Source organism: Moschus berezovskii, chromosome 6, assembly GCF_049115385.1.
Source record: "Moschus berezovskii isolate FMDL1 chromosome 6, NW_MosBer_1.0, whole genome shotgun sequence".
NCBI lineage: Eukaryota > Metazoa > Chordata > Mammalia > Artiodactyla > Moschidae > Moschus > Moschus berezovskii.
In genome coordinates this window covers 87,225,762-87,245,455 of record NC_142465.1, presented here as the reverse complement: position 1 = coordinate 87,245,455, position 19,694 = coordinate 87,225,762, and the positions used below count along the sequence as shown (strand labels likewise).

General features: G+C 41.2%; 1 protein-coding gene across 1 annotated transcript in view; it reads left to right on the top strand.

Annotated features, from left to right (window-relative positions):
* Positions 1-19,694, top strand: part of BMAL2 (basic helix-loop-helix ARNT like 2) — a 107,781-nt gene that overhangs the window by 57,745 nt on the left and 30,342 nt on the right. The window contains exons 4-8 of the mRNA XM_088837260.1: positions 323-480; positions 7,364-7,443; positions 9,152-9,244; positions 12,004-12,121; positions 12,870-13,013. Coding sequence (XP_088693386.1) covers positions 323-480; positions 7,364-7,443; positions 9,152-9,244; positions 12,004-12,121; positions 12,870-13,013 — 593 coding nt within the window. The remainder of the gene's footprint in view (positions 1-322; positions 481-7,363; positions 7,444-9,151; positions 9,245-12,003; positions 12,122-12,869; positions 13,014-19,694) is intronic.

Below are 19,694 nucleotides of genomic sequence, written 5' to 3'. Positions count from 1 at the left end.
TGTCCATGGGATTCTCCAGGCAAGAACACTGGGTGGGAAATGTTATTTCTTGCAGATTTCAGGGAATAAGATCAGAAGGGAAGGAACAAGGGTAGTGCAGTGGGGGTGGGGGCAGGAGGTGGAGGCTGGTAAAAACAGTGTGAACAGTGCCACTCTTGTCCCACCCCCTCCTGCCTCGTCCCTGAATGCCATCTGCAGGGTCAAAGTCGTGCAGAAGAACAGCAGGAGCTTGCTGGCCCCACCAGTGCTCCTGCTAGTGCCTCTGGGGTCCCTGAGTGTCTGCTGAATGTTAAATATAACAGAGGCGCTTTCTCCTTCTTAGAGAAGCTCATAGCCAAACTGAAAAGCGGAGGAGAGATAAAATGAACAACTTGATTGGAAAACTGTCTACGATGATCCCTCAGTGCAGTCCCATGGCCCGGAAACTGGACAAACGGACAGTTTTAAGAATGGCTGTTCAACACTTGAGATCTTTAAAAGGTGAGTTGAAAGATGGCCTCCACACTCGGGTTTGTGAAGTCTCCCCTGTAATTGAGGTCCTTGCTTTGTTGTTTTTGGCTACTGAGATTTTATACAAATGCATCTTTCAGTTTTATGGGTATTCATTTTGATGCTTGTCCATATTCCATAGGTGGAGAAAGTACTAACTTGAATGTCAGAAAAGTTGGTTTCACTAAACACTTCATCTTAGGTTTACTCTGAGAACTTGAAAAGTCTTTACATTTCTACTCGTCTTCCCAGGTATAATATTAAGGTGATGATACCTGTCATGCATACCTAGTTTAGAAGTTCTGAAATATTTAGTTACGATAATTTTAAGTTATTGTCAGATTTCCATTAGAAAAGAAACTCTTTAAATTCATCAATTTCTCTTAAAACTTCATTCAGACTTGTAAGTAGTACCTGAAAATGCATCACACCTTACTATTAGTGTTTCCACTTACTAATATAGTCTCACATAAACTAAGATAATCTTACATATTGGGTGAAGGAGGTCCTTAGCTGATGAGGATTCGGGTATGTGTGATCATCTCTGACTTTGAACTCAAAATTTTTAAAAATAATTTATTTATTTATGTACTTTTGGCCATGCTGGGTCTTTGTTGCTGTGCGGGCTTTTCTCGTTGTGGTGAGCAGGGGCTACACTCCAGTTGTGGTGTGCACGTTTCTCATTGAGGTGGCGTCTCTTGTTGCAGGGCACGAGGCTTTTGGTAGCTGCAGCACGTGGCTCAGTAGTTGTGGCTCCCAGGCTCTAGAGCACAGGATCAACAGTTGTGCATGGGCTTGGCAGCTCTGTGGCATGGGGGATCTTCCCAGATCAGGGATCGAACCCATGTCTCCTGCATTGGCAGGCGGATTACCACTGAGCCAGGGAAGCCCTGAACTTGAATTTTAAATCCAAGTGTAATAAACATTCTGTGTACATGTGTAGTTAAAATCACATCTGGTTTGGGAACAAACCTGGTCGAACTTGAGGGACAGAATGATGGAAATAGACTAGGGTTTTAGATACAAGAATGTTGGTGACATAAATTCATTTTGATATAGTCTGAAGACCTGGCCGGTGAGTTTTCTGCAGACTTCAGAGGAGACTGAAGGTTCAGATTTGTAAAGATCTAAAAGATGATAGTGAAGTCTTGCCCCAAAAGTATGAAAAAGGAATAAGCAAAGGAAGGCCAACAGTCTTATTTAGATCTCCGTCCTGAACTGCATGCCAGGAAAAGGACAGTCTGTTTCAGGGAGAAGGAAGTTCTGTGGCCAGAATACAGATTTTGCCAAGTTGAGTTAAAGTGGCTTATAGGAGTGTGGTGTTACCTGGATTCCACGTGCAAACTGGAGCCCAGACCAAGAGGATCTTTACTTCATAATGAACCAAAAAATCCTGACAGATCTACTCAGATTGGAGGAGGATGGGGCATCTACAAATTAGGAAGTAAAACTAGAGACAGCTATTACAGGGCTATTTAATAGTAGTTTGTGCAAGTTGTGCTTTAAAGCACCTTCCTTGTTGTTGTTGTTGTTGTTCAGTCGCTCAGTTGTGTCCGACTCTCCGCGACCCCATGAATCACAGCACGCCAGGCCTCCCTGCCCATCACCAACTCCCGGAGTTCACTCAAACTCACGTCCACAGAGTCGGTGATGCCATCCAGCCATCTCATTCTCTGTCGTCCCCTTCTCCTCCCGCCCCCAACCTTTCCCAGCATCAGAGTCTTTTCCAGTGAGTCAACTCGTCACATGAGGTGGCCAAAGTATTGCAGTTTCAGCTTTAGCATCAGTCCCTCCAATGAACATCCAGGATTGATATCCTTTAGAATGGACTGGTTGGATCTCCTTGCAGTATAAGGGACTCTCAAGAGTCTTCTCCAACACCACAGTTCAAAAGCATCGATTCTTTGGTGATCAGCCTTCTTCACAGTCCAACTCTCACATCCATACATGACCACGGGAAAAACCATAGCCTTGACTAGACGGACCTTGGTTGGCAAATGTATACAGTTAGCGAAAACAAGACCAGGAGCTGACTGTGGCTCAGATCATGAACTCCTTATTGCCAAATTCAGACTTAAATTGAAGAAAGTTGGGAAAACCACTAGACCATTCAGGTATGACCTAAATCAAATCCCTTATGATTATACAGTGGAAGTGAGGAATAGATTTAAGGGACTAGATCTGATAGATAGAGTGCCTGATGAACTCTGGACGGAGGTTCATGACATTGTACAGGAGACGGGGACCAAGACCATCCCCATGGAAAAGAAATGCAAAAAAGCAAGATGGCTGTCTGAGGAGGCCTTACAAATAGCTGTGAAAAGAAGAGAAGTGAAAAGCAAAGGAGAAAAGGAAAGATATAAGCATCTGAATGCAGAGTTCCAAAGAATAGCAAGGAGAGATAAGAAAGCCTTCCTCAGTGATCAATGCAAAGAAATAGAGAAAAACAACAGAATAGGAAAAACAAGAGACCTCTTCAAGAAAATTCGAGATTCCAAGGGAACATTTCATGCAAAGATGGGCTCGATAAAGGACAGAAATGGTATGGACCTAACAGAAGCAGAAGATATTAAGAAGAGGTGGCAGGAATACACAGAAGAACTGTACAAAAAGCACCTTCCTTAGATCTCTGCAAATGGTGGAAAACTGGCTTATGCACTCCAGCCGAGCCCGAGTAGATCTGGAGAGCAGGCTGTGGGGAAAATCAAGTACAGCTCTCGATTCCTTCAGTACCATATGCACAGCAGTCCTGGGGCTGGGGGCCTGCCTGGCAGGCTTCCTTCTGGGAGCATGATTGGTGGTCTTTTGTTCTTAACAGTCCATTGTGAAAGAAGATTCTCTTTTATTCACAACTAGGCCTTGTGTAAGTTGTGTGCAATATTTATCTTAAATCTGTTAGCAATGAACATTAGCAGGTTCAACTGAGGTCATTTAGGATTGCAACCCTAAAATTACCCAACAGTTTTCACATTCACAGTGTTCTGAGGGAGGAGGACCTGAGGGAAAAGCTATGAATCAGCAACCTAATTCAATAAGCATGCACTGAGCATCAGCTGAGTTCTTGTTCTGTGCTGGGGTTAGGCAAATGAAGGAGGCAAGATCTCTGTGCTGGGGGAGGGGGACGGGAGTTGGATAAGGAAGATAGACCTAGGGAGAGATTATTAACACCCAGTGTGATAAATGATACACAGAAGTATGCATGGGATGAGCTGCAGGGCAAGCTCAGTAAGGAGGAGACACTGTCTAAATCCAGATGGGGTTCTCTGGAACAGAGCATAGATTTCACCGTTGGTCCTTGTAAACTGAAGTGAGATGATCATATCCTCATAAGATATCCTGACCAGATCCTTAGTGCTACCCGTGGATGAGAAGACATAGAGCAGCTGGGGCTGCATTCCAGTGCTCTGGCCAGAGGGTACCCCAATTCCATCCCCAAAAGCCTAGATGCCATGAGAGGGTTGCTTGTAGATGGTCCACAGATAATTACTCTGAAGACAGAGGATGTGAAATGATTTTTTTCTCTACATTCTACAGCAGTGCATCTCAAATTATCTGGGGAAAGGGCAAGTATTCCCCTTCCCTATCCATTGTAAAATATAGCAAAATTAATTAAGGGGAAAACGCTCATAGGCTGGTATGTCCCAACAGTTTTACATTTCCATGTGTGTGTATGTTAGTCTCTCAGTCATGTTGGACTCTGCAACCCCATGGACTGTAGCCTACCAGACTTCTCTGTCCATGGAATTCTCCAGGCAAGAATACTTTAGTGGGTAGCCTTTCCTTTCCCTGAGGCAGGTCATCAGGGAGGTCCTTGAGCACAGTGTTTCTTAATGGTGGAGGTGGTGGTCCAAGGATGAGGAAAAGGAGTTGTTATTGTCATATTGATCCTTATTATCCTTATCATTATAATGATCATTGTCATTTTCAATGACGATGAAGAACACAATCAAATAAAATGACAATAAATGACAATGAAGAACTTAATAAAAGTAAGTGATCATGTTCCGCATTTGTTTTTGCCACTAGAGTCTGAGAATCAACTTGGTCACTCCCCAATGGGAGGAGTATAGAATCGCACACCATACATTGTTAGCTGACTTCACCCTAACTTCAGCTCTACACTGACTGCCCTCTTTTCCTCACTGGCATGTCCTCACATCCTCACTCATATATTTAGCCAGGGCTCACCCACTCTGGCTGACCGACACTGACCAGGTTATCTCAGCACAATTCTGCCAACCTTGCTTCAAGCCAGCCTGCAAGTGTCACTGCCTCGCTCACACTGATTTATTCCTGTGCCGGCCGGGCATTCAGGTCTGCATCTTTAGCTTTTTCTCAACTCCCTCCTACAAGTCTCCTGGGGACTGATAACAATAATAATAATAACAAGAAGTCATGTGGGGAGATTCTTTGAGGGCTACCTAGAAGGTAGATTCTAAAAGAGCTTTCTTTTGCTTATGTCAGGCCTTGTTAGGATGCTGCCAGTCTGAGAAGACTTTACCAAATCATTCTATGAGGATGTTTTATTTTTTGATTTTGTTCTTTCCCCACCACTTAGGTAATTGGTGGTGGTGGTTTAGTTGCTAAGTCGTGTCCAACTCTTTGCAACCTCATGGACTATAGCCTGCCAGGCTCCTCAGTTCGTGGGATTTCCCAGGCAAGAATATTGGAGTGGGTTGCCATTTCCTTCTCCAAGGGGATCTTGCCAACCCAGGGCTCAAACCTGCTTCTCCTGCATTACAGGCACTTTCTTTACCATCTGAGCTACCAGGGAAGCCGCAGGTTTTGGCTGCAAATTCATCCAAAGGCCAGTTAATGGTTAACCTGTATCAGAGTGTTACCCCCATCTTTTTTTTGGAAAAAACATCTTTCTTTGCAGTCCCTAGAAGGAGGGGTTGCTGTTTAGGGAAACTGGGAAGTACAAGGAAGGGAAATTTGATTTACTTCTGAATCACCCTTGTTTAGAGTTACCTGGGGACAGCACATCTGGGTTGGGTGAACGGTCCTCTGCGCCCCCTTGTGGCCATGGAGGGCTTTCCCTGTAAGACTTGGTAGATGTCTTCAAGACAAATTTTTAGTTCTTCCCTTACTTCTCTCAGGTCAAACTTTTACCTGGCTTTGACCTGATCATTGCGCCGGGTATAGCACAAGCTGGAATCAGATTGCTGGGAGAAATATCGATAACCTCAGATACACAGATGACACCACCCTTATGGCAGAAAATGAAGAGGAACTGAAGAGCCACTTGATGAAAGTCAAAGAGGAGAGTGGAAAAACTGGCTTAAAACTCAACATTCAATAAACTAAGATTATGGCATCCAGTCCCATCACTTCATGGAAAATATATGGGGAAACAATGGAAACCGTGAGACTTTATTTTTGGGGGCTCCAAAATCACTGCAGATGGTGACTGCAGCCATGAAATTAAAAGATGCTTGCTCCTTGCTCTATGAAAAACCTAGACAACATTTTAAAAAGCAGAGACATTAGTTGGCCGACAAAGGTCCATCTAGTCAAAGCTATGGTTTTCCCAGCTACTGGAAAAAAAGATTATAAAGAAAGATTATAAGAAAATTATAAAAGATTATAAAGAAAGTTTAGTGCCATAGAATTGATGTTTTTGAACTGTGGTGTTGGAGAAGACTCTTGAGAGTCCCTTGGACTATAAGGAGATCAAACCAATCAATCCTAAAGGAAATCAGTCCTGAATATTCATTGGAAGGACTCTTATTGAAGCTTAAACTCCAATACTTTGGCCACCTGATGCAAAGAACTGATTCATTGGAAAAGACCCTGATGCTGGAAAAGACTGAAGGTAGGAGGAAAAGGGGATGACAGAGGATGAGATGGTTGGATGGCATCAGCGACTTGATGGACATGAGTTTGAGCAAGCTCTGGGAGTTGGTGATGGACAGGGAAGCCTGGTGTGCTGCAGTCCATGGGGTCGCAAAGAGTCAGACACTACTGAGCAACTGAACTTAACTGAACTGATCTGATCATTCCTTACCCTTTTCCAAGCTCTTCTGGTTTCTTAAGAGACTTTCCTTTCAATACGATGAACTCTGTGAAAGGGCTTAAAATGAATGATTTCATTTATACATTTTGTATACTGTCAGAAGTCTCCATATTGTCTTTAAAGGGTCATATAGAAAATCCTATGAATCCATAAAATTTGCTTAGAATTCAATAATCTCCCTATTCAGGCTAATTCACATGATCAGATGGTTTTGTTTTTTTTTGAAAGGAGTATTTGTTATTTATTTGGCTACCTCTGGTCTAGTTGTAGCATGCGGGATCTTTGTTACATCATGTGCACTCTTTTGGTATTGAGCTTGGACTCTCTCGTTGTGGCACGCGGACTCCAGAGCATTCAGGCTTCAATAGTTGCGGTGCATAAGTGGGCTGAGTTGCTCCAAGGCATATGGGATCTTAGTTCCCCAACCAGGAATTGAACCCACATCTCCTGCATTGCAAGGCAGATTCCCTTAACCACTGGATCACCATATGATCAGTTTTAGTAAGCTAAGAGATTTTAAAATAACCAGAGTCTTGAATATTGTGGTGTATTATTATAATATTATAGATAATATATTGCATTTTTCTCTCTTTTCAGTATATAGCTTTTACTGTCTGTACATTTGTGTATAAAGGAATAAGTAGTTCTAAGAACTTATCTGAAAGCAGGAAATTGTAATCTAGTAACAAGAAAGAAAGAGAATAATTATAGAAGAGATCTTAGAGTATGGTAGAAGAGAAAATACCATCATCCTTGTCATCACCAATAGCAGCCCCAGAATTGCTAATAGACTGAGACTTTACTATATTTCCATCTCTACTTGATTTTCAGTTAACTATATGACTTCTTTATTTTTAGGTATGACAAGTTCTTACCCAGGAAATAATTATAGACCTTCATTCATTCACGATAATGAGCTCAAACACTTAATTCTTAAGGTAAGTAAAGAGATATGCCTGTCTAAGTTGTATTGTCCTTTCATTTTTGTCTGAATGGGAGGAAGATTTTCTTCAGTTCACTTCCTGTTATAAACATACAGGAATCTATATTATGTCAAATTTCCTTTAAGATAAAAATTTAAATTATACAAGTAACTATGTCAGTTGTGTCCGACTCTTTGCAACTTCCTGGACCATAGCCTGCTAAGTTCCTCTGTCCAAGGAATTTTCCAGGCAAGAATACTGGAGTGGGTTGCCATTCCCTCCTCCAGGGGATCTTCCCAACACAGGGATCGAAGCCAGATCTCCCACATTGCAGGCGGATTCTTTGCCATCTGAGGCACCAGGGAAGCCCGTGTCTTATTAGTTTGAGTTAACGGATGTAGAGGCAGAGGATGGGCATATTCCAAAGCAGAGAGCATAGCTGGTCTTTAACGCTAAGCTCCTTGTGCTTCCTGACAAGCTCACCTCCCACACGGTAAGCTCTGTGCCCTTCTATTACCCCCTCCTTCAAAGCCATCTATCTTGTACTCAGTTCCTTCAGGATCCTGTCCTCTGCAGGGCCAGCCACTGCTTACTGAACGAGTTGTTAGTCCATGCTTTGCCATTTCTCTCATCATCTCAAATGCATCAGATTCACTGGTCTAGAGGTTTATTTGATGTGGAAAATATGACCATGTCATTGGCTTATTCTGCCCCCAGGAGGCAATATGTTTCTTGATCTTGTGCCTTAGTGAAACTCAATAGAAAGATTTTATATACACTGTCCTTGAATTTTTTTAAGAGGCCCTTTTTTATCTGAATAGCTGAATTCAAATATAGTATTCCTGATGCTTCCTTTATCCCCGTCTGCACAGTCCATCTCAACACATCCACAGGCAATTGTTATGGATGTGTTTTGATATGTTTACAGAGTTTCTATATGAATATAGAATTTGACACAGATAATTTTTATATTATGCAATATTTCAATTTAATTTTGCATGCCTAGACTTTACAGATCAAAAACGTTAGTTTCGACTGGAGTTCAATTTGATGTTATCAATCTTTTTATATAATGAGAAAATTTCTTAAAATTAACTTTACTAGCTCTTACAACCACGCTTTAGTTTTATTGCTGCAGTAATTTTCTCAAAATCTGAATGTATATGTATGAGAGAGACAGAAGATCTTTTATTTTATTTTTTGTTTAACTCCTTTTTTTGAGATAATTCACATACCATATGGTTTTTAGTATATTCACAGTTATGCAATCATAATCACAATGCAACTCTTTTATCATTTTTAAAGAAAAATTTAAAATATTTATTTATTTGGCTGCACCAAGTCTTAGCTGTGGTACATGTAATCTTTAGTTGAGGCATGAAAATTCTTACTTGTGGCATGTGGGATCTAGTTCCCAGACTAGGGATCGAACCTGGGCCCTCTGCATTGAAAGCATGGACTCTTAGCCACTGGACCACCAGGTAACTCCCACAATGCAATTTTAGAACATTATCATCACCTTCAAAAGAAACTCTACCCATTAACAATCAAATTAACTTGATTTTGAATTGTTTATAATGCTCGTTAGCATTTAAACTGTGGGTAGCTTAACACATCAAGAAGACCAAAATAAATCTAATGTCTATACCTACATAAATCAGTGAACCACGTTTCCCTCAAGATCTTTTAAAATATTCACCTTGTATTATATTTTTAATCCTAGACTGCAGAAGGCTTCCTGTTTGTGGTTGGATGTGAAAGAGGAAAAATTCTCTTCGTTTCTAAATCGGTCTCCAAAATACTTAATTATGATCAGGTATCCAAAACTGAGAATATTTCATACTATGTTTATTTTTCAAAAATAACACATATATTGAAGCTTCTGAGCTCTTTCTTCCCCCTGGGTTGTGGGATTGGGTTCTGCTGAGTTAGAATTTCAAGAGAGATGGGAAGATATGTGGAAACAGTATGAACTTTTGTTACTGACAAGAGTGTTTACTTCCTTTAGCAAGTTATTTCATTTTCTTGAACTTCAGCTTCCTCCTATGTAAAAAATGGAAATCATGATTATACCTGTTTTTCAGGATATAAACATATTAAATAAAATACCATATTTGAGTGTTGGAAAAATATTAGTCACCCTTGCCTGTTTCCTCCAAGAGAGAGCATTAATATTTATTAAGCTATGTGAATTGTGAAAGAGCTTTGGCTGTAGGCTCTGGCAACAAATTCTGAAATACATCCTTTATTTAACTGGCACTGTGATTGATTTGTCTCCTCATTTTTGAATACCATTTAATTTAAACTAGTTACTCAAAAACTATAGGATTGAAACCAACAGAGAGAATAAATTAGTACTTGTGGTCTCCTTTAAAACAGAAATACAATACGATAATATTATATAATATATATTATAACATGTAATATATGTAAAGATAACAGCTTTGATCATAAATAACTCTCATCAATCTCAGCCTATATTCTCCCCAAAACTTGAAAATATGGAGAGATGGAAGGCATTCATAGATAATGAGTTAAATAAAAGAAACAGATAGTATGAGCCTACATACAAAAGGAGTGAAGACCAAAGGAATCATGCAGCTGATTTGATTATTGTATTTTCTAATTAGAAATTGAGACCATCACTCACATAGGTACACACAAAGATACTTGGCAATTGAAGATAGCTCTTAAGTTCCAAATTAGTGACACAGAGTCCAGTTCCACTGGACACTGACAGCATTTCAGAGACCAAGAGACTCACTGACTGCTCAGGAGGACTTTGGGATCCCCATGGTACAGGGTCTTGTCCTCAGCTTTTCAGCTTCAGAAGTCTGATCTGTCTGTATAGCAGAGATTGGTACAATATTGTAAATCAACTGTACTTCAGTTAAAAAGCTAATTTGCTCTGAAGCAGAGTTCTGGGCATAGACACACAATAGACTGAAGTATAAATCAGATTGCTAGCTTTTTTTTTTTTAAGTAGAGCCATCTAACTGCCTTAAAAAAAAAAAAAAGAAAAAAACTAGCAATCTGATTTATACATCAGTCTATTGTTTTTCCAGTAGTCATGTATGGATGTGAGAGTTGGACCATAAAGAAAGCTGAGCGCTGAATAATTGATGTTTTTGAGCTGTGATGTTGGAGAAGACTCTTGATTGCAAGGAGATCCAACCAGTCCATCCTAAAGGAAATCAGTCCTGAATATTTATTGGAAGGACTGATGTTGAAGCTGAAGCTCCAATACTTTGGCCACCTGATGCAAAGAACTGACTCACTGGAAAAGACCTGATGCTGGGAAAGACTGAAGGCAGGAGGAGAAGGGGACAACAGAGGATGAGATGGTTGGATGGCATCACCAACTCAATGCACATGAGTTTGAGCAAGCTCGGGGATTAGGTGATGGACAGGGAAGCCTGGTGTGCTGCAGTCTCTGGGGTCTCAAAGAGTTGGACATGACTGAGTGACTGAACTATACTGATCTAACTGCCAAGCACTCCAGGCCACTTGGACCAGCTGGTCCATTTGTTCTGCCTTCCATAGGAATGTCTACTTGGGTAATAAAGGAGTTCAGAAGAGAGTGATCACTGTGGGCTTCACATGTGAAGCAGAACATCTGCTAGTTTAGAGCAGAGAAGGGGAGGAAGACATTTCAGGTTTGGAGAGGGAATCTTGGAAGTTAGGAAGTAAAAGGCAATTGGCTAGCTTGGCCAGGGAACTGAATTTATAGAGAAGAGGTAGTGATTTCCAGGTAATGAGACCATGCAAACAAAGTCATGGGCCAAGGAATGCTCTGCACGTGGGGAGAAGTGAAATGCCAAGTAGGAGGTGTACCAAGTTGGGTTTGGTTTACCAATAGTATGGTAATTTTTTAAGGCAGTATGGTAAATTTCTGAGTCACATCATGAGATCATAGGTATTATGTGTCTTTTATATTATTCTGTAATATAATATTTTTACTTTTACCAATGAAAGTGAAAGTGAAAAGTGAAATTTGCTCAGTTGTGTCTGACTCATTGCGACCCCATGGCCTATACAATCCATGGAATTCTCCAGGCCAGAATACTGGAGTGGGTAGTCTTTCCCTTTTCCAGGGGATCTTCCCAACCCAGGGATCAAATCCAGGTCTCCCTCATTGCAGGTGTATTCTTTACCAGCTGAGCCTCAAGTACAAGAATACTAGAGTGGGTAGCCTATCCCTTCTCCAGCAGATCTTCCTGATCCAGGATTTGAACTGGGGTCTCCTGCACTGCAGGTGGATTCTTTACCAACTGAGCTACCCAGGAAGCCCCCTCTTTTTTCTTTACCACTTTTACCAATGATTAAGTTTAAATAAAATATTAGTTATTAGTATGCGATTTGTGTGTATCCAGTTATGGGCCTGTGTATATGTACTTTTTTTTTGTCTACAAGTTTTACTCTGCTTTTAACACTGAGGTAACTTCACCCAGTGTAGTTGATGTATCCAAGCTTAAGAAAAAGCCACTTTAACCAAAGAAACAGTATCATTTGTTTGTTTGAGGAAACAGAAATAACATGATACTGATTTTAAATGAACTTCTACCTTATAAATAGGCTAGTTTGATTGGACAAAACTTATTTGACTTCTTACATCCAAAAGATGTTTCCAAAGTAAAGGAACAACTTTCTTCCTCTGATATTTCACCCAGAGAGAAGCTAATAGATGCCAAAGGTAAGTACTCATTTCAGCCTTATCATTTTATGGAAATATAATTCTTACTTAAAAGTACAGCAATATAGTTTTTTGAAAAGTTAGCTAATTATAGTTTTATCAAGGGGAGAATTATTTAATAACTTTATAATAATCAACCTCAGTTTTAAAAATATCACTATATAGAGAATTCATGTATCAAAGCAAATATATGAAGATGCTTTTGGGAAAATGTGATTACTTCATATTCTCTAGCTTTCATATGCTAATAAAGTCTTTACTGGAAAGTGTCACTTGGGATGAAAAAATAGCTGGAGTTTTTTTATTATTTAGTTGTTTGCTGAGGGATAGCTATTCTCTTTCTCAAATGTGTTAGGTCTTCTCAATGTGAGAGACCTTGTATAATTGTTCTTGGGAAGTATATATATTCTCTATCTTTTCCAGAAATACTTCTTTTCTCTGAAACTGCTCATTGCCTAATAATTGTTTATCATATAAAATAATGATGTTTTATGCCACTATTTTAATTAAGTTTTTTCACGTAATTTTTATTTCATTTAAGTTATCTTTACTATCTGCCCCCCTGGGGAAAAATATAAAGATAAATTACAAGTGATTATAATACAATTTTTGGTGTGCTTCACTTTGGGGTTTGCTGTACAATGATGTCAATAACCATAGATGACCAGAACACATGAGGAAGTACATTTAAAAATTATTTGAAAACATAATTTTCTTCCTATTCTCTTGCCTACTTGAACTATGAAAGCTGCTTTGCAAGTTCACAGTAATTTCCACACAAGTAAGAGTCGTGTGTATTCTGGGTCAAGACGATCTTTTTTCTGTCGAATCAAGAGTTGCAAAATCTCTGTCAAAGAAGAGCATGAATACTTACCCAACTCAAAGAAGAAAGGTATCATCTTTTTGAAATATCAAGTGATTTGAGGCATGGATGTGAAATTAATGTCGTAATATTTTCTATTAAAAAAAATAAGCTGTATGGTCAAGGTAGGCTATGGTTTTTCTGGTGGTCATGTATGGATGTGAGAGTTGGACTGTGAAGAAAGCTGAGTGCCGAAGAATTGATGCTTTTGAACTGTGGTGTTAGAGAAGACTCTTAAAAGTCCCTTGGACTGCAAGGAGATCCAACCAGTCCATCCTAAAGGAAATCAGTCCTGAATGTTCATTGGAAGGACTGATGTTGAAGCTGAAACTCCAATACTTTGCCCACCTGATGCAAAGAACTGACTCACTGGAAAAGACCCTGATGCTGGGAAAGATTGAAGGCAGGAGGAGAAGGGGACGACAGAGGATGAGATGGTTGGATGGCATTACCGACTCAATGGACATGAATTTGGGTAAACTCCGGGAGTTGATGATGGGCAGGGAGGCCTGGCGTTCTGCAGTCCATGGGGTCGCAAAGAGTCGGACACGACTGAGTGACTAAACTGAACTGAATGGTCAAGGCAAACACTGAGGTCAAAAGCATTTATTATCCAATAATTATGGCTCTGGTGAATCAATTTCATGTTGAATAGATCCAGTTATAAATGAATCACCTAATCTACACAGCAATCCATATGAGAGAAAACATGGTGGCCAATACAACCACCTTCAACACAGCTGAAATCTCTTTGATGTTTGATGCAAGTTGTAACTTGAGTAGAGGCTAACACTATCAAGGTTTGTAAGTCTTTTAAGGATTGCCAAATTAGTTTATCTCTCCTTCTGGGAAAAGCAGATTTTCCACATGTACTTATTCAGTACTAATATTTCAGTCATCTCTTTGTCATGGTACATGGCTAGTGCCCAGTATAACCATTTAATTTCTGTAAAACCAGATCTCACCCCCTGGCCTAGCATCTTACTCTTTGCTTCTAAACCTTGCAACCCCACAAGGTTGGTTTTCAACCTATTCTTTTTGAGAATCATTGCTTTAAACTCTAAGTATGAGATTCTCTGGGCTTCCCAGGTGGCTCAGTAGTAAAGAACTCACCTGTAATGCAGGAGATGTGGGTTCAATCTCTGGGTCAGGAAGATCCTCTGGAGTAAGAAATGGTAACCTACTCCAATATTCTTGCTAGGAGAATCCCATGGACAGCAGAGCATGGTTGGCTACAGGCCATAGGGTAGCAAAGAGTCAGACATGACTGAAGCGACCTAGCACAAATGCACACATGCACAGAATTGTGTCCCTAAAATTCATATGTTGAAGCCCATTGTGGTATTATTTGGATAGGACCTTTGAGATATAATTAGATTTAGATGAAGTCATGAGGGTGGGGCCCTCATGTTATATTTAGCACCCTAAGAGGGGAGCCCAGAAGATTTGTAGTCTGTGAGCACACAGTGAGATGATAGCTGTCTGCAAACCAGAAATCAATTATGCTGCCGTCCTGATCTCAGAACTCCAGGTTCCAGAACTGTGATGAGATAAATTTCTATTGTTTAAGCCACTCAGCCTGTAGTGCTTTTTATGGGGGGCCCAGCTGACCAAGACAGCAAACAACTTGGATCACTTTCTCTATGCTAATTCTCATAAGTATTTCTGAAAAGGCTCTGCAGTGGGAACCAAAGGAATCTGCTGCTGCAGCTGCTAAGTCACTTCAGTCGTGTCCGACTCTGTGCGACCCCATAGACGGCAGCCCACCAGGCTCCGCCGTCCCTGGGATTCTCCAGGCAAGAACACTGGAGTGGGTTGCCATTTCCTTCTCCAATGCATGAAAGTGAAAAGTGAAAGTCTCTCAGTCATGTCCAACTCTTCGTGACCCCATGGACTGCAGCCTACCAGGCTCCTACATCCATGGAATTTTCCAGGCAAGAGTACTGGGGTGAGTTGCCATTGCTTTCTCCAAAAGGAATCTGGGCTTTGCTGAAAATAAATTTATGTTTATTAAATTGGCATATTACAATTTATCTTGAAAAATGGAGCTACAAGTCACAAATCGGTGGTAGGACTCTACCTTGTCTAGGCTTGTCCTGTCTTTCACCTTGAATTTTCATTTCAGTTTTTGTCAAATTCTAGGCCAGCACATGACTGAATATATACAGTTAGTCATTGACAATAGGGCTTCCCTAGTACCTCAGGAGTAAAAATCCCACCTGCTAATGCAGGAGATGAGGGTTGGATTCTTGGATTCGGAAGAACACCTGGAGAAGGAAATAGCAACCCACTCCAGTATTCTTGCCTGGAGAATCCCAGGGACAGAGAGGCCTGATGGGCTGCTGTCTGTGGGGTCGCACAGAGTCGGACATGACTGAAGTGCCTTAGCCGCAGCAGCAGCAGAGATCATAAGCTATTCAATTGCTCAGTTGTTTCTGATTCCCTGGACTGCAACACCCCAGGCTTCCCTGTCCTTCACTATCTCCCGGAGTTTGCTCAAACTCACGTCCATTGAGTCGGTGATACTATTGAGCCATCTTCTCCTGCTACCCTCATTCTTTCCCAGCATCAGGGTCTTTTCCAATGAATCAGCTCTTCCCATTAGGTGGCCAAAGGACTGGAGCTTCAGCTTCAGCATCAATCTTTCCAATTTATATTCAGAGTTGATTTCCTTTAGGATTAACTGGTTTGATCTCCTTGCTGTCCAAGGGACTCTCAAGAATCTTCTCCAACACCACAATTCAAAAGCATCAACTCAGGCACTTAGCCTTCTTCATGGTCCAGCTCTCACATCCATACATGACTACTGGAAAAACCATAGCCTTGACTATATGGACCTTTGTCTGCAAAGTGATGTCTCTGCTTTTTAATATGCTGTCGAGCTTTGTCAGATTTCCTTCCAAGGAGCAAGCATATTTTAATTTCATGACTGCAGTCACTGTCCACAGTGATTTTAGAGCCCAAGAAAATAAAATCTGCCACTGTTTCCACTTTTCCCCCCTCTATTTGCCATGACAGGATGCCATGATCTTTGTTTTCTGAATGTTGAGTTTTAGGCCAGCTTTTCCACTCTCCTTTCACTTTCATCAAGAGGCTCTTTAGTTCCTCTTCACTTTCTGCCACTAGGGTCATAAGAGTGGGGGCCTAATCTGAAGTGGCTGGTGTCATCATAAGAAGAGGAGGAGACCCCAGGGGTACACACACAAAGAGGAGGCCACGCGAGGAAACAGTAGGCTATCTACAAGCCAGAGGGAGGCCTTGGGAGAAACCAAACTTTCCAACACTTTGATCCAGGACCTCTAGCCCCCAGAACTGTGAGAAAATTAATTTCTATTATTTCAGCCACTCAGTCTCTGATATTTTCTATGGCAGCCCAAGTAGACTGATATAATGGCTGGAATAATGGCACCACATGGGAGTGAGGTGAGGATTACATGTGGCCAGGGCAGTGCTTGGTTCCTAGACAGCACTCAATAAATGTAAGCTGTTATTTGTGGCTCAGAAAGAAGAGAAGGAAAATCAAAGAGCAAGAAGAGAATCAGTAATTTTTTTAAATCTGTATGCCAAACACTTTGCATATGTAACCTACTTTCATTTGTGTAACAGTCCTGTGCAAACCATCCCAGTCTTGCAAATGAGAAAACCTGAAGCCTTTAAAGATTCTGTAACTTGTTGGAAGTCACACAGAAGGTGGCAGAATCAGAAATCCAGCCTTAAAATCTGTGTTCTTTCCACTGTGCCATGCTACCAACTGGAGTAGCTTCCTAGATGCCAAAGGTTGTTAATGAAAGAGGTCCATTCTAGATGATTTCTGCAGCAGACACACAGCCAGGAGCTTGGCTCCTGCTCTAGGAATGTATCCTTGCCCACACACAGACTTTCATTCCCCTGCCAGGCTAGGCCACACAGAGGCCTGCAGTCAGAATCAAACACCTTTTCAAAAAGGACTTTTTAATCTGCTCAAGTGCCTGACCAAGTATTTCACTTAACACTCCAGAGCTCTGCGCCAAAGGCATGAGCCCTGTTTGGCCTCAGGAACAGTGAGGGCGTGTTAACCTTCAGATGGGCCCTTCTTCAGGGCTTCCCTGGTGGCTCAGATGATAAAGAATCTGCCTGCATTGCTGGAGACCCAGGTTCAATACCTGGGTTGGGAAAATTCACTGGAGAACGGAATGGCAACCCACTCTAATATCTTGCCTGGAAAATTCCGTGGACTGAGGAGCCTGGCAGGCTATAGTCTATGGGATCACAATGAGTTAGACATGACTGAGCGACTAAGGTGACAAAGCATATGTCTTATTCTGATGGCGAGGCCCTGCCTCACTGGTGGAAGAGTTGAAAGTTGGGCAGACTGTATGTAGACAGGTGGACAGACAGTTGCCTGGGTCAGGAGAAGGTAACTGCAGAATGTAGCCCTGACTGGCTGCATGGATGGTGTCCCACTCTTGAGACACTTTTGTATTCTACTTTAACCAAAGGGAGTGTCTGCCAAGTGAAATGATTAGATTTTACATAGTTGTTGTCCAGTCTTGAAGTTACGTCTGACTCCTTGTGACCCTGTGGACTGCAGCACTCCAGGCTTCCCTGTCCTTCACTATCTCCCGGAGTTTGCTCAAATTCACACCCAATGAGTTAGTGATACTATCTAACCATCTCATTCTCTGCCTCCCTCTTCTCCTTTTGCCTTCAATTTTGTGTAGGGCTGCTAGTAAATTGTTTTTTCTGATAACAATTAGCCAATGGAATTCACTGTGTTTTAAGACCACTCCCTATGAGAAAAGCCTATAGTTAGCAAAGGTGTTTTTTCTTCCCTTTAACCATGACACGTCAGTTACAGTTAAATTTTTAAATTATTGTTTAAAATTATTTTTTCAGAGCAGGTTGAGGTTTACAGCACAATAGAGAGGGAGGTACAGAGGTTTCCCATATATCCCTTGTCCCCACACATGTATAGCTTCCTCCATTATCAACTGACTCTTCCACCCAGAATGCTGCTGTATATATGGCATGTATATATATGCCATACACATATAGTATGTTGACACATCATAGTCACCTGAAGCCTATTACTTTACCTTAGGGTTCAATCTTGGTCATCGTTGTAATACCATACAGAGTATTTTCACTGCCCTAAAAATTCTCTCTGCTCTGTCTATTCATCTCTCCCCCAAACTACCTCTGGCAAGCACTTATTTTTTGTCTCATTATATTTTTGATGAGTTTTTGCCAACATTATATTTAAATTTAAAAGAAGAGAGACTGGAAAGCAGCCCTTTTTAGGCTAATTGAAAATGAATTTAAGGTTTATGGAAAGGCAAGATTGGCCATGAGTCACTCAAGTGACTGTTCTCTCTGATTTTGTGGATATTTGAGATTTTCCATAATAAAAAGTCTTTTTAAAAAACATGATTGGCATTAAAAACCTTATTTCAACCCTAATTGTAACATGAATGCCATGCATTCAAACTTTGAAAAAGCTTTTAAGACAAGGATGAGATTGCTCATGTACCTCCACTTGTGAAATCAAAGGCTGCTAGGGATGAATGATTGTTACAAAATAGCTTAGATAGTCCTTAAATTTATCTTGGTAAGAATATCAGTAATCCATTGACTTCTTCTGCAAGTGTGGCAGTCATCAGAACCCCACAATGTCCTCTCACGCCACTTGACTTCCACTGTCCAACACTCATGACTCTCTGCTGCTAAGTCACTTCAGTCGTGTCCGACTCTGTGTGACCCCATAGATGGCAGCCCACCAGGCTCCCCCATCCCTGGGATTCTCCAGGCAAGAACACTGGAGTGGGTTGCCATTTCCTTCTCCAATGTGTGAAAGTGAAAAGTGAAAGTGAAGTCGCTCAGTCGTGTCCGACCCTTAGCGACCCCACGGACTGCAGCCCACCAGGCTTCTCCGTCCATGGGATTTTCTAGGCAAGAGTACTGGAGTGGCTTGCCATTGCCTTCTCCGCGTGACTCTCTACTTGACCTCTTTTTCTGGTCCTTAGAGGAAGTTCTACCTATATCAGCAAGAGGTGGGCTTCCATTCCTGGTGGGGCAGTGCTGCCTGGGAGCATCCCCCATCCACTGACTGAGGGCAGCTGATATATAAATACTGATATCTTAGTGATGAACAGTTAACAGTGCCACCGGATCATGGTCTCTGAAAGAGATTTAACTTCAGGACCAAAGACAGTCTCAGTCACTCAGAGCTTTGTGTAGATTTTATTTAAAGTGAAAGTGACAAAAAAAACTTCTAACATCTGATAGACATCAGAAAGGGGTAGGAGAGTACTCGTCTCACTAATTTAAGTGGGGCCTTATATACTTATCAAGTAGCTGCTGAGAATAGATAAAAAAAATACCTCAAGGCTGTGAGAATTTTGCCCTGACCCTTTGCCATAACATACATCCTGGAATGACATCAGCATGAGATTAGCCAGAAGGAACAGGTTAACCCAGAGCTCAAGGCTATGGAAGTTTTTACCCAGACATTTTCCCATAACATACATCCAAAACTCAAAAAAAAAAAAAAAATGTCCTTGAACAAGAGATACTGCTGCTTATGAACAATGTCTTGTCTAAGGCAAAAGAATGTAAGAAAGAATGTTTACCTTCTCCTTGAAGGGGCCTTAGGCTTGGACTCCTTATCAACCTGCCTAAGTTAACTCTCAGTACACTTGCTCTCCTATGAGGCACTTCAGGCCACATAACTCC